We start from the raw sequence: 15,988 nt of genomic DNA, 5'->3' as shown, positions 1-15,988 counted from the left end.
TACTGTGAAATCAACTTTATCCCAAACAAGCAGTACAAATTTTGAACAAAAAGGAAAGACAAAAAAATCATAAACATAAGGCATAATTTTGAATTTAAAATAGCTTATATAACGAAGGTCTAAAACTCAACACGGTTTACTCACATTATCAGCATCTGTAGCTTCTCATAAATAAAAAATAAAGTTGTTTGATCCATTATAAAGATAAATAAGTTATTATGTCAGTTTTTTTTCTTTCTATCCAGGAGCTAATATTTCCCTCAGAAACAGCCTAATATAAGCACGAGGACATAGTACTGTATGTGAAACCAGTGAAGAGGATGAAATAAAATACAAAATAAAACAAAAATTACAAAACCCATATGATACGACAGACTGAAAATGAGCAAAAACAGTACCATAGGAATATTTCATGTTCTTCAGAAAATAGGCTACCAGCATAGTAAATGGTAGATTACAATAAAAATTTAGGTTTACAGTTTTCAGTCAGTATAATTTTGTTTGAAATAAAATCATATACTGTTGCTTAAGTTACTTTTTATAGTGGCATCAAGAAAAAAACAACATTAGATATAGATTTATATTTGCTATCCAGTCACTGACTGTTCATAAATAAGACAATAAATTCAAATGTGTCCATGTGGATTACAGTCTCTACTTCGGGTCCTCAATGGTGCCCTTGCTGATGTCTGTCATTCTGGAGTATTTCACTTTTTTCTGGTCCAGTTCATTCTGAGCCCACAGTAAAAGCTTCAGCAGCTTTGCTAATTTTGGAGTAGATTCTCTGTTCTCATAGTCTAGAACAGCCTGGTTCACCTCGCTCCACACCTATAGAGGGAGACAGAACCCAGCATTAAGGAGGAAGGTATAAGTCCAGAATACACACCAGGTACAGTAATGCCCCATAATTACTATATATAGGTGCATCTCAATAAATTAGAATGTTGTGGAAAAGTTCATTTATTTCAGTAATTCAACTCAAATTGTGAAACTTGTGTATTAAATTAATTCAGTGCACACAGACTGAAGTAGTTTAAGTCTTTGGTTCTTTTAATTGTGATGATTTTGGCTCACATTTAACAAAAACCCACCAATTCACTTTCTCAACAAATTAGAATATGGTGACTAGCCAATCAGCTAATCAACTCAAAACACCTGCCCACACTGCCAAAAGCACCAAAAGTTGGTTAACTGACCATGGTGTTGGTGTGCTTGACTGGCCAGCAAACTCTCCAGACCTGAACCCCAGAGAGAATCTATGGGGTATTGTCAAGAGGAAAATGAGAAACAAGGGACCAAAAAATGCAGATGAGCTGAAGGTCACTGTCAAAGAAACCTGGGCTTCCATACCACCTCAGCAGTGCCACAAACTAATCACCTCCATGCCACGCCGAATTGAGGCAGTAATTAGCAAAAGAAGCCCCTACCAAGTATTGAGTACATGTACAGTAAATGAACATACTTTCCAGAAGGCCAACAATTCACTAAAAATGTTTCTTATGAAGTATTCTAATTTGTTGAGATAGTGAATTGGTGGGGTTTTGTTAAATGTGAGCCAAAATCATCAATTAAAAGAACCAAAGACTTAAACTACTTCAGTCTGTGTGCATTGATTTTATTTAATACACAAGTTTCACAATTTGAGTTCAATTACTGAAATAAATGAACTTTTCCATGACATTCTAATTTATTGAGATGCACCTGTATAAACAGGAGAATCAACTGTCATGGAAACTAAGATCACTAACCCATTATGATGGTTATGTCCTACACACATACCTTCTGCCTCTGCATCATGTTAAGCAGGTCTCCAAACGGCGATTCTTCAGGGTTGTCGAATGCGAGCAGTGCCAGGGTTCGCTCCATCTCAGTAAGGCATTCTCTGCTCTCCTCTCCCTGTTCGGCGAGCTGTGACTGCGCAAACTCTAGGGCCGCCTCAGTCTCCCGCAGACGGATGAGCTCAATCAGATGCTGCTGCTACAAGAAAAGTTAGCAACAGTTTCACAATAAGGGTCAGGTCAATTTTTACTATTAGGATTGTTTTCTTTTCAGAACTTTTACATTTTTGTCATCTGGGATGGTGGTGAGGCCTTCATTACTACATTTGCATGTGCACTGTAGAACACAACATGCCAATAGATTCTTTTATGGTTTACAGTGGCTTACACCTGGTATTTACATATTCACTGATCTGATCATAACACTAAATATAGGTGTGAACACAGTCAAAAACATACTTGTCCAATTTCAACCACTTCCAGAGGTAGTTACAGATTACTTTCATAAAGTAAAATCGTGCAGTGTGTGCCCAGCTTAAGGTGATCATATGTCCCAGACATGTTCTAAATTGCCTAGATGTTTTCCTATTTACATTCTTTCTACAGTTCTCATACGGGGGCAGATGTGGCCTAATGGTTAGAGAATTGGACTTGTGTGGACGGGTGTATGTTCACTTCTCACTGCTGTGTGTGTGCACTTGGATGGGTTAAATGCAGAGCACCAATTCCGAGTATGGGTTACCATACTTGGCAAATGTCACCACTTTCACTTTCACATTACATGTATGTGTATTTGCATTGTTTTGACTCTTCTCTGTAAATTCCACCTTCTTGCATGCCACAATTGATCAATTATTTGTACAACATCTAAACATTATTGGTCAAACTACTTTTCAGTAATTACCTACAGCAAGCATGAAAACAACCGAAAAAACAAAGCCAAAACCCAGACATTTTAGGCAATTTAGAAATCCAGGCCAGGAAATGTCCAGTAAAAAGAAGACAAATGGTCACTCTATGTTACCATTCATATTATTTCCTTTGCATTTAAGCAGTTTAATGGCTTTGGATTGATATTTATATTTGTGTGCCACATTCAGGCCTCTTGCAAAAGTGATGTTAAGTGTGACTAAACAAGAAGGGACCGTCTAAACAAAATCCAAACTGGAAACACATTTAAAACACATTTTAATACCAGGTGTGATCAGGACTTTAGACATCTCCCTCCCTCCCAGCATGTCCATATGAGGTCAGATATTTACCTGAAGGTGAAAGTAGAGGTATCGATTGGTGTCGAGGAGATCAGGGTGGAGGCTGTTAATGAGAGCAATGGCTTCCTGGATCTGACCTTTCAAAACCATTTCCCTGATCTTTATCCTCTCATCCAGAGAGTCTAAATCCACATTTGGCTCAATCCCAGATTCCATACGAAACTTCTCTGCAGCCTCTTTAAATCCCTCTGTGGAATACAATCATGATCAGAGGGGAAGTTTTATTCATTTTAATTTACACATATCTGTGCATTTGACTTTTATAAAAAACTATACTATACAATAATACTGACATACCTGTTACTAGATAGTTCATGATGAGCCTGTTCATATCTGCCCTCTGAATGTGCACATTATTCAGTTTATCCATCCATTCCTCCTTTGTAATATCCTCAGTCTTCTCTGAATAACTCATCATGAATGTACTGTGGTAAACACGACATGTAGAAACAACAAAAACATTTTGCACACATCCAATATAAAAATACATGTGCACTCACTTTTAAATGCTATTATCAGAGAAGTAGACTGATACACTTTTAGTGAACAATGTTTCTGGCGGTCCATGTTATCAAAAAAAGACGCCTATTTTCGCTTTTAAGTAGTCTAAGGTTCTGATGTAGGCGTTTGAAGGTAAATTAATGAACTGCACTGTGCACGTTCATATTTTCGCGGTGTTTCTGCTCATAGACAGCACAGAGACTTTCAGCCAGCGGCCAGTAAACAGAGTACGCGACGAACGAAACTGGAATGGTGACAATGATGCACTTGACGGGTTTAAAATTATGAAACCCTCGCTATTAAGGTATAAAACTTCGCATTAATTAGTTTTGCTTTTATCTAGGCATGAAAACAAACAAGCCCCGAGTGAACCACAGCAGCGCACGAGACTTGCAGACGGGCTTGTTCTGCTATTTTCTAACAATAATTTTTGCAAATGACCACGCATGAAAACAAAGTTATAGCCTGCCAGTTATATTAAATTTAACTGTTGTTTATTCATGTTATATGCTTTTTCCGCAAAATATGAAGAATGATGATAAAATACTTACTGTTTACGGTTATAAATAATGGTGGGCCTCAGCGAAGATCACGCGATAACAGAGGAGAGCTCTTAACGAGACTTGAGGGGAAGTAAGTGATTGGTCAAAATTAAGACGTCACGGTTGCTGTGGCAAAGCTGCTAAGGTTGCCAGATCATTCAGATTTATTTTATTTACGGAACATTAATATCTGGAACAATTTTTATATTTTATTTGTCCCCTGTATATTTTTTTTTTTGGAAAAGTTTTTATTTTTTTTTTTTTTTTTTTATTTGATTGATTTAATATAAATTGCAGTTTGCGATTATAGCCTGTTTGAAAACGGTCAGCTTTTACTGTTAAGTGTTTTACTTACAATCGACATGAAATGAAAATTCATCTATTTTTTTAAATGTATTATAGATCTTATTATGACTAATTAACCAGTGCATCTTTCTTTCTTTCTTTAAATTGACCTAATGACTAATCTAAATTTCATAACTGGACTTTAGCAATAATGACCTAATATATTTTTAGTATTGACTTTAAATTCTCCAGCAATTTCAGTGATTTGTTCATGAAGAGATACAATAACCTTTGATGGTTTACCTTGTTATTCTAAAACCTTCCCAAAACAAGCTCGAATTTGCCTAATCCTCTTATCTAACACAATGCTGTTATTGCAAAACGGGCATCAAAATATGGGCGAGAAAGATAATTGATTGTGTCTCAGACTCAGAGATTAGATGAGACTATCACCTTTATTATGTGGACCAGATGAGAAATCCCCCTGGTGGAGGGGGAGAAGGAGGGGGACATTTTTGTTGCTACATGTCTAGATAATACAGTACAATACAATACATCTATTGTTTACTTTCACTCCTCATAACATAAAAACGACAACAGCCAAAGTTGTGCAGATGATGACCAGAGGAGCCAATGAAAATGTATTTATTTATTTATTTATTTATTTTGGTGATCTGAGGTTGAACCACACCATATGTTATTTCTTAGACAAAACAGGTGATGAAATAAAACTTTTGTCTGTGACATATTTGTATTGTGTGTGATTTTTTTTCGTATTTATTTATTTTGTTAATAAAATCACTTGTATCATAGACTGACATTCTGTAAACAGGCTAACAGCGATTTTGAGGGTATGAATATGTATTTTTTTTTAAACCCTCCACTTTATTAGAGGCTCAAGTGTTTCTTTGTTTCCCATTAAAGAGGTTAGAAAGATACAAATTTTGGGGTGGTTGCATGAAAGGTTTAGTCTAATATTTTTCTTTAAGACTGGTCGTAACATTTCAAGTCGTTTACATAAAACTTTATATTTGTCTAATTTGGATCTTAAAAATTAAAGACTCATTACCCCTTGACTATAACAGCTAGTCAGAATAGTTCTTAAAACAGTCTTAGTGGATAAGTTCATGCAACTGGACCCAAATTTTATATTTTTCATTATCTTCATAGTGTATAATTTACTTGGTTCTTCTATATGGTTTCTGTTTTTTATTTTTTTAAAGCATGCTTTCAAAGAACTATAGAAAAGTATTTTGTGGAACATATGGTTTTCTTGCTTTAAAAACTTTACTCTATTTTTTGCATTTTTCAAAATAAATCCTTTTTTAATGATGAGCTGCTTAAGATAGATTAGTTAGCCTACCTTAAATTATGATTTGGCATGTTTCAAAATACATAAAATGAATAAACAGGCCTACTTTTTAAAAAAAAACTAAACTCTTTAGGCTACTTTTCCTTTCTTTTGAAAACTTGTCTTGACAGCAATGTCTATTTTTTATTTTGATTACAATTCCACAATCGCCAAAACATAAGTGACAGAAAATGTGAATATGAGGCTTCAGATTTCACATTCTTCAGAAAAACGAATCCCTTTTCACAGTTTATTTAGCCTACAGTGTTCATGTTACACTATTTACATAAAGAACTTGCGTGGGGGGGGGGGGGGCAATTGAAATACATTTTGGTGTGTAACTACAGGTCACATTGTTCATAATTGCATATTAAAAAATAAATAACACGTTAAAGGCTCAATCTGACAATGTATGTGGTGTCATAATAGTATTCCTTGTCACGGCCTGCTCAACTATCCTCCGCATCTCCTTCAAGGCCCGAGCTTGCATCAGGATGTGGTTTTTGGCCAGGAGCAGCGTCGCTATCTTGGAGAGTTTTTTCACGTTTTCATTCGGTGTGTACGGTATGACAGCTCGCAGGTCATCCAGCGCGTCGTTAAGATCGTGCATGCGTCTCCGTTCACGCGCATTGTTAAGCAGCCGCAGCGCTCTGGGCTTCTTGATTGTTCCGCTGCTGGGCACCGAATCTCCGTGAAATCCATTTTCCAGACACTGAAAACTTATCCTGTCCATCTCCGATGCTGTCTCTTCGATTATGGGATGGCCCGAGGTTAATTCATCGGAGGGGTGCGCGGGAACTCCTTCACCGAGGCTCTGACCGTAGGGCGAGCTGCTCATGGAGATGTGGAAGCGCAGTTCACAGTCGTGGTCACCAACCGGCAGAGGATTCATTCTCCTGATGTTCATTCTGTCAGCAAACATGACTGTATGATTTGTCCGTGCCCTTGTCGAGTTTGCAGCAGTAAACGCCTATTTGACCTGTCGAAACTTTTGAAGGATTAACAATCTGTCCAATCAAATCTGCGTCCCGTCACACAAACAACAGACAGGTGCTGTTTTGATCTATTAGGACGCGTATTGTTTTACAGTCATAATAACTGTGATATTGAAAATATGTTTACTTGATGGCATTTTGCTTTTATAAACATTTAGTCGACATGTTCATGATTTTCAATCTGAATATTTTGGAGATAAATTTCAAATGTCAGTAAAGAATTGTAGACTAAATGAAAGCAAACAATTAAAGCTATAATAGGCTATATAGGCTATTTAATTAATTTAAGCAATTACAAAATTCAATTCTATCATTTATGCCAACTGGTCAAATATCTGCTCCAGAGAATTTGATTTTGATATTTGATATATCATTTTATATTGGTGATATTCTGTCATATAAACTGATTTTGTGAGGAACAGAAAAGACTGGCTTTGCTTTTGGAAACTGGGTCATCACGCCAAATTACTACTGGGTGTTAATCTACCCTGTGTATGCATGCAAGAGAGTGGAGACATTTTCAAAAATCTCACTCAAAAAGTCGGAAGGAAACTGGGCTTCACACAAACACTGTTTCTGAATGACAGTAGGCCTCTGGTAATAGTTAATGCAAAAAAATAATGTAACATGATTTATTTTAGGAAAACAGTTGGCCCCCATTGTGTAAACAGATTTTTTTGTCAGTCAAAAATGATATAATAAATGACAATATTCCTTCCACACCCGAGAAATGTCCCAAACAAGTCTGATTAATTAGTCATCATTTACTAATGCAAATGAGCATGATTAAAATTAGACTTGCAGCAGTGGAGAAATCTTGGAGGGGGTTGATGGAAGGCAATCCAGTATTTTGCGAGAAGGAGAAACACATCTGTTCAATAAGTGAGAGCTGATGGCCTAATTTGTTTATTCTAATCATTCAAATGCAAACATGATTCTATTAGCCATAAACATGTAAAATAATAATAGACTCAGAAAAATGTTATGAAATATTTACAGAAGAAACAACAACAACAACAACAACATTTTGGATTATTGGCAGTGCTGAGTAAGCCCGGTCTCATGAAAATGCATATAAATAGTAGACCAAATACAAACAATATCATGGTATTGATACGCAGAAATCGACTTTGGTGTGCATTTCATACGCACGTGTTTGACATACATGTGCTGGTCATATAATTAGAATATCATCAAAAAGTTTATTTATTTCACTAATTCCATTCAAAAAGTGAAACTTGTATATTATATTCATTCATTACACACAGACTGATATATTTCAAATGTTTATTTCTTTTAATTTTGACGATTATAACTGACAACTAAGGAAAATCCCAAATTCAGTATCTCAGAAAATTAGAATATTACTGAATGTGTAATGAATGAATGTAATATACAAGTTTCACTTTTTGAATGGAATTAGTGAAATCAACTTTTTGATGATATTCTAATTATATGACCAGCACCTGTATAATATGCCATATGATACGCAATTTGTTGGTGTGCATATGTTACGCAGTTTTTCGTGTACATATACGCATCTACGCACCCCTAATCCTACCCATTGCATTTCATGCATGCCAAAGTCCATTTCTGCATGTAAATAGAAAAAATCTGAAACATAAACTCGTGCTATTGATACACACTTTCTTGAGATCGGTTTGGCTGGAGAAACAAATGGCACTTTTCACATTGTTTATAATATGTTTTCTGTGTGAATTTATCAAATAAAACTACTCTTAAAGGGATAGTTCACTCAAAAATGAAAACTCTGTCATTAATTACACATTAATTAATTAAAAAGCCATTTGAAGAAGATGAATTCATAAATTACTTGTTCCAAACCCATAAGTCCTTTGTCCATCTTCGGAACACAAATAAAGATATTTTTGATGAAATCCGAGATCTTTCTGACCCTGCATAGACAGCAACGCAACTGACACATTCAAGTCCCAGAAACATAGTAAGAACAAAAATAAGTACTTTATTCAACAATTTCTTCTCTTCCATGTCAGTCTTCAATGCAAGTTTATGACAGCATCACAATGCATTCGTCATCAAATTAAGCTTGGACCTTTCTCGGCCTTGATTGTGGTAGCTCTGTTGCTGTCGATGCAGGGTCAGAAAGCTCTCAGTTTCATCAAAAATATCTTCACTTGTGTTCACGCCCCCCTAAAACGGCTCATTCAAACACGCCCCAACACATATCTACGTCACTATGTGGGAATATTTGCCTAATGCCACCCAAATGTTCACGCAAAAAAAGAAAGCGTGGTTTCAGTTACTGCAGTTAGTGTTGAAGCAGCCATGTCAGGGGGATGCTGTGTGTATCTAGACGATAGCAAAAGCACATTTTTTCTCCTTCCGAAAAAAGATGCATTTAGGAATCTTTAAAATTACTTACAACAGAACAGCAACGCATTTTATGGACGACCGTTTCATAAACCTAGGAGAGGAGGTAATTCTGACTTTGCTACAACAATCTGGTGCTTCTGAATCAGCTACTGTAAGTATGTTTTGTTATTAGTTTACGCATTTGCTTTTGAATGTTCAAATGCGGAGTTTTGCCAATAGTTTCTGCTCATTGCGTGCGTGTGTGAGAGAGAGAAGGTCGAACAGTGGAGTCAGCTGTCTTAACCTTCCGTGGCTTGTGTACTGCAAACACATACCAGCATCATCACTGTGTCTTTCACGCGACTCTGTTCCCCTTTCAGGCTTGAACTGATGGTAAAACTAAGGACATTATTAACTGTCTTTACATTTATTTTGAAAGATGAAACTAGCGATTATGGAAAGGGGCATTACGTTTCTGACGCGGTGATCGGCCAATCACAATGCACTGGGTCAGTTGGCCAATCAGAGCAGAATGTGCTTGTCAGAAGGAGGGACTTTGTATAAAACAACTCGTTTGAGAGAGGCGGGGCATAGAGGACCTACAATAATTTACAGTATTTTAAAAATAATGTGTTTTTTGAACATTAAAGAATGTCAACATATTCTGCTACACAAAATAATGATCTTTAAAAAAGCATCGTATGACCCCTTTAATGACAGAATTTTCATTTTTGGGTGAACTATCCCTTTAATTTCTGAGGTAAAATTGTATTTTGTAAATTGCAAATACACATTTTTTTCTTCAGTTTATTGTAGTGATTGCAAAAGATATTGACCAGCACATGGCCTTTAGCCATAGCTTGGACTTCACTTTAGTAAATGACACATGACCAGAAATATATCACATGACCTCATAGTTAAGGACTCCCATTTCTATCTGTCAAACATATAACAATAGGAGAGGAGGGATTGATGATACAATAAAGGAGATGCAGAAATCACCCAGTGACTTATTAGATCAGACACTGGGTGATCTCTGCATCTTCTTTAATGTGTAATAATGGAAATTAAAGCACACCCTCTCATCACTATATTGCTGATGACATTTCACTTGAAGGTGCCCACTAATTTCTATTAATTCTGTTTTTATGTTGAATTAGTTTAAATTGATTAAATAAAACTCATAGGTAAATAATATTATCATGTAATAATAATGACTGCAATGACAGCAATTTTTTTTCCATATTAAAATTTACAGCTTTATGTGTGTGTGTGTGTTGTATATAAACTTATACAAAATGTGTATATATATATATATATATATATATATATATATATATATATATATATATATATATATATATATATATATATATATATATATATATATATATATATATTAGTTTGTCAGATTTGGAACACATCTCTCTTCTCATGGATCTCAACTACCCATGTGATCTACTTTGTGAAACCGCAGATGCCAGGTAAGACAGTCGCACTTTATCACTTATCAGCAGATTCACCCACTGGACTGCTGGCTGTGGGGAGATGGGGGTTCCTGAGTCGAAGTGGGGTGAAAGTAAAACCTGTTGCTGGGCGACTGAATCATAGTTGCTATGGAGAACATGAGTTGAGCAGCTGGTCCAATCAGCTGAGACATGTAGGGCAGAGTGGATCTCATACTGAAGAGAGTGATGTAGAAACACGTGGGAGGAAGAGAGAAGAAGGGTGGGAGAAAGAGAGAGGGACAGTGGAAGTAAAAGATGGGTGCAGAAAAGGAAGACTGTAAGAGAGGAAAAGGGGGAACTTGTAGAAAATGATCAAACAGGATGAAATAAGGAATATTTCAAGTAATAAGGAAGATACAGATTGTGAAGGGGAAAAAGCTGGAAAAATAAAAGAAAAAAAATATTTAGTCCAGAATATTTATGTAGCCTACTAAATGTATTTTACACATTCATTTTTGCCTAATTTTCATTTATTTTTTTCCCTCTTTCATTTAACATCCCACTAGGCTACATGATGTTATTAAAATATTGTGTTTGCTCTGTTCTTACAACAACTATTTGATTATTTTTCATAATGCTATATATTTATGCAATGTATAGGCTAATTATGATATTTGACCAAAACAGTTGTTTGATATTTTTGTATGTTGCCTTTAGCCTATTTTTTTTTCTGTTTGTGAATTGTTTTGTTTCATAATTGCTTTATATTATATAGCTATATATTTTTTTCATAAAATTGGCTCATTGCATTGCAGTACAGTAGCCTAACAATGATTTTTTTTTTAAACGAGCAAGTTTAAACGTCTTTTAATAATCCCTTAAAGAATATGGGGCTTCTTTGACCTCTACAGCAGGGTTAGATAGCCTATACATGACAGTAGAAGCAGGTGCAGGCAGTTAGCCTACTTAAACTCAAAGGGCTTCCTCAGCTCTTATTCATCTACATTATCTTGACTCCTCGTCAATGACAAAGCCACTAAATCGCGCCCCTGCATTACCAAAACCTCCCTCCTGCGCAGTCTCGCATTAGTGGTGTCGTCTTGTGATGGAGAGGCCCCTGTCGCGCGGTGGGGTGGACGGGCCTCTGAAGAGCAGGGACGCACGATGAATGGTCCGGCCGGCATTGTAATGCAAAGACAAAACTCCTCCCTCGCGCAACGGAGAAGGAAGTAGGCCCAAAATATCGCTTCAGGTGAAGAATAAATAACCGTTTTCCCAGTTGAGCATCTATTCTGGGATTTTACACATTTACAGTCGAAGGGGGATTGGAAATGAGGTGAATTCAAGATGGTGGATGGATTATAGACTACTGCAGCAAACTGTCAGGTCCATGAAATCGCACGTGGGTTATGGGCTCCTAAGCTTCCTAAATATTCAAATCCCTTCATTTTCTATCCTCCCACTGGCTCTCATTTGTAGAAATTAGATGGGCCTATTTGTTTACGATACACAAATATTTAGGATAATTCATGGAAAGTCGTGCAACCAAACAATCTGGGGTAGTTCGCAGTGGGTCTCATTTGTAGAAATTAGATGGGCCTATTTACTGTAATATGTACAGTATAATACTGTTAAATGTGCCAACAGTATAATACTGTAAATAGCAAAGGATTATGGGAAAATATATGTTTAGTACTGTAATTGTTCTCTACTGTAAATCGATTTACAGTAGAGACAATGTCCGCGAAAAAACTGACCAATGACAACGGAGAATTCTTTTCAAGTTTTTTTTTCGGTTGGTTGGGACAACTGAGGAAAGACTCAACAAAAAGTTAGTATTGTTTCTGTAATTATTTTATGTAAAACCGAGATATTTTCAAATGCAGTCACTTATTAACAGCAACCTAACACGAACCAGTGCTGCAAATTTGGGTGAGTTGTTAATGTGAGGACAATATTCCTGTCGTCAAGAGACTTTTTTTCTGCCTGTTTGTCAAGGCGTGAGGTAATGTTACAATGGTTACTGCCGTCATCATTATGACAACTTCAACGGGGTGAATAAAGTTTACATTGACTGATATTTAGTGACACAGAAACAAAATAAACCCTTTTTTTTTAATGCTCCTCTGCCTCTTTAATGTAAATTAGCTAACGTTAAGCAGGAGGACTCTGTGGAAACTTTACGTTAACAGCAAACTATATTGAATTTTTTTTTTAAAAGTGAGGCAACACTAAAGACGGAGGTTGTATTATAACAGTATTTTGAAGTGAATATTTTGTTTTCATTTAAAGTTTTTTGCTGTTAGAACCGCGCGCGGAACATCGGAGGTGACTTGGAGTTATTTTCTGGCGGTTACCGTCATCTGAGGAAACTGGTAAGCTAACATCAATTCAATGAGGAAAAGCTGGTGATTATTCCAATCTTTTATTTCTAATAGTTAGTGAGACAGAAAAAAAGAGAGCTTTTTAATGTTCCTCTGCCTTTTTAATGTAAATTAGCTTAGCAGGAGGACTCTGTGGAAACTTTACGTTAACAGCAAACTATCTTGAAGTATCTTGAAGGGGGGATGCTTTTGAAAATTTTTATGAAATGTTTTTAATACGACGGAAATTGTATTTAGTGTGATCTCAGTTTAATAAAATAACATTGTAAGCCTACGTTAGGCCTATTAATTGTACTGATTTAATGTCCACGGTTATTCAAATAACAAATTACATAGAGAAAGCGAGCAAAGAACACAACGGAGCTTTTTGAAACTCCGAGTCAGTTAAACCATTGCGTCGCAAAATGATTCACTGTTTCGAAGCTCTCCAATCGGATCGCGTATTGCGAATCATTTTATTCAGGTCTGGACGTCAGAGCGTGTATCGCGAATCATTTGATTCAGGTCTGGACGTCAGAGCGTGTATCGCGAATCATTTTATTCAGGTCTGGACGTCAGAGCGTGTATCGCGAATCATTTGATTCAGATCGGTATTGATGTGTTTTGCATTATGTTTTTAATCCCAGGGATAAAAGTATTCAGCAGATGCAGGGATGCATAGACCAGAAGGGGGGAAATCCCCCCCATCCCCCCCGGCAAATCGCACCCTGCTAAAGACAGAGGTTGTATTATAACAGTATTTTGAAGGGCATATTTTGTGCTGGTCAAGGGGTTGTATCACAAGATATCACAAAGTGACATATAAGCATAAACTTGATTGGAGAGCACATTGAGAAGTATTTTAAAACAAGATGCAAGTATGTTCTCTATATATGTAATTAATTTCTCCCAACCTTTTGTTAATTGCTCTACTTTTAGGTCACTGCAACTCCAGCAGATGCAGAGAGAAGCCTCTCTTTGCCCAGTACCCCAAGACTGATTGCACTTGGTAAGTCTATTAAAATGCCTTTTTTAATTGATACTATGGCTGAGATTAAAGTTGGTCAACATCTACCAGCAGACGGACACACGAGAGCTGACTGAACGTCTGCTCTTGTGTCAACACAACATGCATGCGTCACGTTGCTCTCTTGAACATGCGTTGAAGATTAATATTTTGTAAATAAAGAGGTAAATTATTTTAGGCAGCAGCCAATCCAACCAGGCTGTACATCACAAGCTCTTATCCTAAAGCTTTTAGGCTGCATTTATTTGATCAGAAACACAGTCATATTTTTAAATATGATTGCAATTTAAAATAACTGTTTTGTATTTAAATATATTTTAAAATGTAATGTATTCCTTTTATCATTACTCCATTCTTCAGTATAATCTGTCTAATCTGTTTATAATCTGTCTACAATGTATAATTAATTATTTATTTATATAGTACATATTGCTTCTATTAACATCAAAGTGCATACAGGACCATGTTATGACTGTTGGGAAATCAGTGGTTTGATAAATGTGTTTTTTCTTGTGCTTGCAGGTTCATTCTGAGAATAAACCCTGATGGCACCAAATGCAAAAAAAATCTAAATCACAGATCAGCCGGGCATCTGGAAAAAGGATGCAGAGAAAAACTCGCCAGCCTGAAACCCCTTGTGGCATCTTTCATCAGAGAGCTTGTTGAATTCGATTGGCAAAATTATTGAAAGAAAACACGACTAAAACATGTTTTTACTGTTTGATTTTTGTAATGGCTTATTCTGCTTTTCAGCATGTTTAAATTTTTAGCCATGTTACAAGTACACAGGATAAATTCATTAACATTTTTAGAATGTACTTTTTAAAGTAAATGTTAAATAATGAAATAGTTAAACAATGAAACAGCACATTTTAATGACAAATGTTCATGAGAACTTATGAACTTGTTAAATTTTATGTTTGTATTGTTTGTTAAATGTTAAATGTTAATTTGTTGAACTTGTTAAATGTTAAACAATGAAACAGCATATTTTAATGACAAATGTTCATGAGAACTTATTTTTGGGGAGTAAAAAACTTATAGTTTACAGCTAGTGGTTTTTCATTCGTTAAACATCAGTTACACCTGTTGTTAATTTCATTAATTGGTTTGTCTTTTTATACTGTGTTTGGTTTTGTTGCTTTGTTTTCGGAGTATTTTGAGTTCTATGTTAAATAAAACTTTGACTGCTGTGATTAGATCCGTTTCATCAACTTTATTGCAACCTTACCTGTGACATGTAGATTCAAATTTAATTAATTTTGTAATAATAAAGTAAATGAAGCTAAACTCAAATCTACAAAAAAGTCTAATTAAATAAAAATACAGTACTTGTACTGTAAATGTAAAAACCGTATTCATACTGTAAATAATAATACAATATACAGTATTATTACTGTATATTAAAATACAGTACTTGTACTGTAATTGAAAAATACAGTACTCATACTGTAAATATTAATACAGTATGCATTATTATTACTGTAAATGAAATTACAGTAATGATACTGTAAACAATTTTACAGTAACTTGTTGTAATACTGTTGATGGTATTTTAGTGTTAAATTTACAGCAACCTTTTTACAGCGCATATTTGGACTGCAACTAAGGTAGCCTACATAGACTATTAAAATTTTTCGAATTAATGTTTGAACCCTTAATGAATATGCAGGGTATGTATAGTTTATACTTTTAAAAAGCGATTTCAAACGTTTAACTGCGAACGTAGTTAAGATTACAAGGTGCAGAGTCGCAAAACGCTCACAAATCTCTTTCAACAACAGCGTCACTAGCGTATTTTGCTACAAAAAGTATCGAAGATAAAATCGATAAAAAGCGGTCCATTTTAATTAGGCCTACTTATCACTATATTAGGCTATAGATTAACTCATCCTTTTTTTTTCTTTTTTTTTTTTTTAAGACAATTGGCGGTTAGCTTATCTCTAGGCGCGCCACAAAACTGTTGCCAGAGATTTCCCCCGAAAATTAGTGTCACAATTAAAATCATTGAATAATTCGCGCATGGACTCTACTTATTTCGCATTTCTTTGAAAAATGATTTTAATATTTAGCTGACGTGTTTCAGATTTATT

General features: G+C 35.5%; 2 protein-coding genes and 1 long non-coding RNA gene across 4 annotated transcripts; 1 reads left to right on the top strand and 2 right to left on the bottom strand.

The window, feature by feature from the left end:
• gid8a (GID complex subunit 8 homolog a (S. cerevisiae)) lies at positions 1 to 4,195 on the bottom strand. 2 transcript variants are annotated; one of them, XM_019109000.2, is made up of 5 exons: positions 4,102 to 4,195; positions 3,347 to 3,474; positions 3,041 to 3,237; positions 1,780 to 1,977; positions 1 to 828 (listed from the first exon to the last, which is right to left on the bottom strand). In XM_019109000.2, exons 2-5 carry the CDS (start codon positions 3,465 to 3,467, stop codon positions 655 to 657), a joined length of 690 nt encoding a protein of 229 aa, XP_018964545.1. In that variant the 5' UTR covers positions 3,468 to 3,474; positions 4,102 to 4,195; the 3' UTR covers positions 1 to 654. The 2 variants fall into 2 exon arrangements, with proteins under 2 accessions (XP_018964545.1, XP_018964546.1); XM_019109001.2 differs by lacking the exon at positions 4,102 to 4,195 and adding an exon at positions 3,550 to 4,055.
• A 518-nt stretch (positions 4,196 to 4,713) lies between these two features.
• On the bottom strand, positions 4,714 to 6,975 carry si:ch211-196c10.13 (oligodendrocyte transcription factor 2). Its single transcript, XM_042729657.1, has one exon. It carries the CDS (start codon positions 6,648 to 6,650, stop codon positions 6,126 to 6,128), a length of 525 nt encoding a protein of 174 aa, XP_042585591.1. The 5' UTR covers positions 6,651 to 6,975; the 3' UTR covers positions 4,714 to 6,125.
• Positions 6,976 to 12,727: 5,752 nt separating this feature from the next.
• LOC109074018 lies at positions 12,728 to 14,511 on the top strand. Its single transcript, XR_006155415.1, has 3 exons — positions 12,728 to 12,880; positions 13,808 to 13,877; positions 14,418 to 14,511. It is a non-coding gene; the product is annotated as an uncharacterized LOC109074018 (long non-coding RNA).
• The last annotated feature ends 1,477 nt before the right edge of the window (positions 14,512 to 15,988 follow it).

The sequence above is a fragment of the Cyprinus carpio genome, chromosome B8 (genome assembly GCF_018340385.1).
Source record: "Cyprinus carpio isolate SPL01 chromosome B8, ASM1834038v1, whole genome shotgun sequence".
In the NCBI taxonomy this organism is placed as follows: Eukaryota; Metazoa; Chordata; class Actinopteri; order Cypriniformes; family Cyprinidae; genus Cyprinus; species Cyprinus carpio.
This window is presented reverse-complemented; position numbering and strand designations above follow the sequence as displayed.

Excerpts from the sequence above, each read along its gene's own strand:
- gid8a (XM_019109000.2), bottom strand. The coding sequence starts at position 3,467 with ATGATGAGTTATTCAGAGAAGACTGAGGATATTACAAAGGAGGAATGG. Across the intron at positions 1,978-3,040 it reads ACCTCTACTTTCACCTTCAG|CAGCAGCATCTGATTGAGCT; the intron begins GTAAATATCTGA and ends CTTTTCTTGTAG. Across the intron at positions 829-1,779 it reads ACATGATGCAGAGGCAGAAG|GTGTGGAGCGAGGTGAACCA; the intron begins GTATGTGTGTAG and ends CTCCCTCTATAG.
- si:ch211-196c10.13 (XM_042729657.1), bottom strand. The coding sequence starts at position 6,650 with ATGTTTGCTGACAGAATGAACATCAGGAGAATGAATCCTCTGCCGGTT.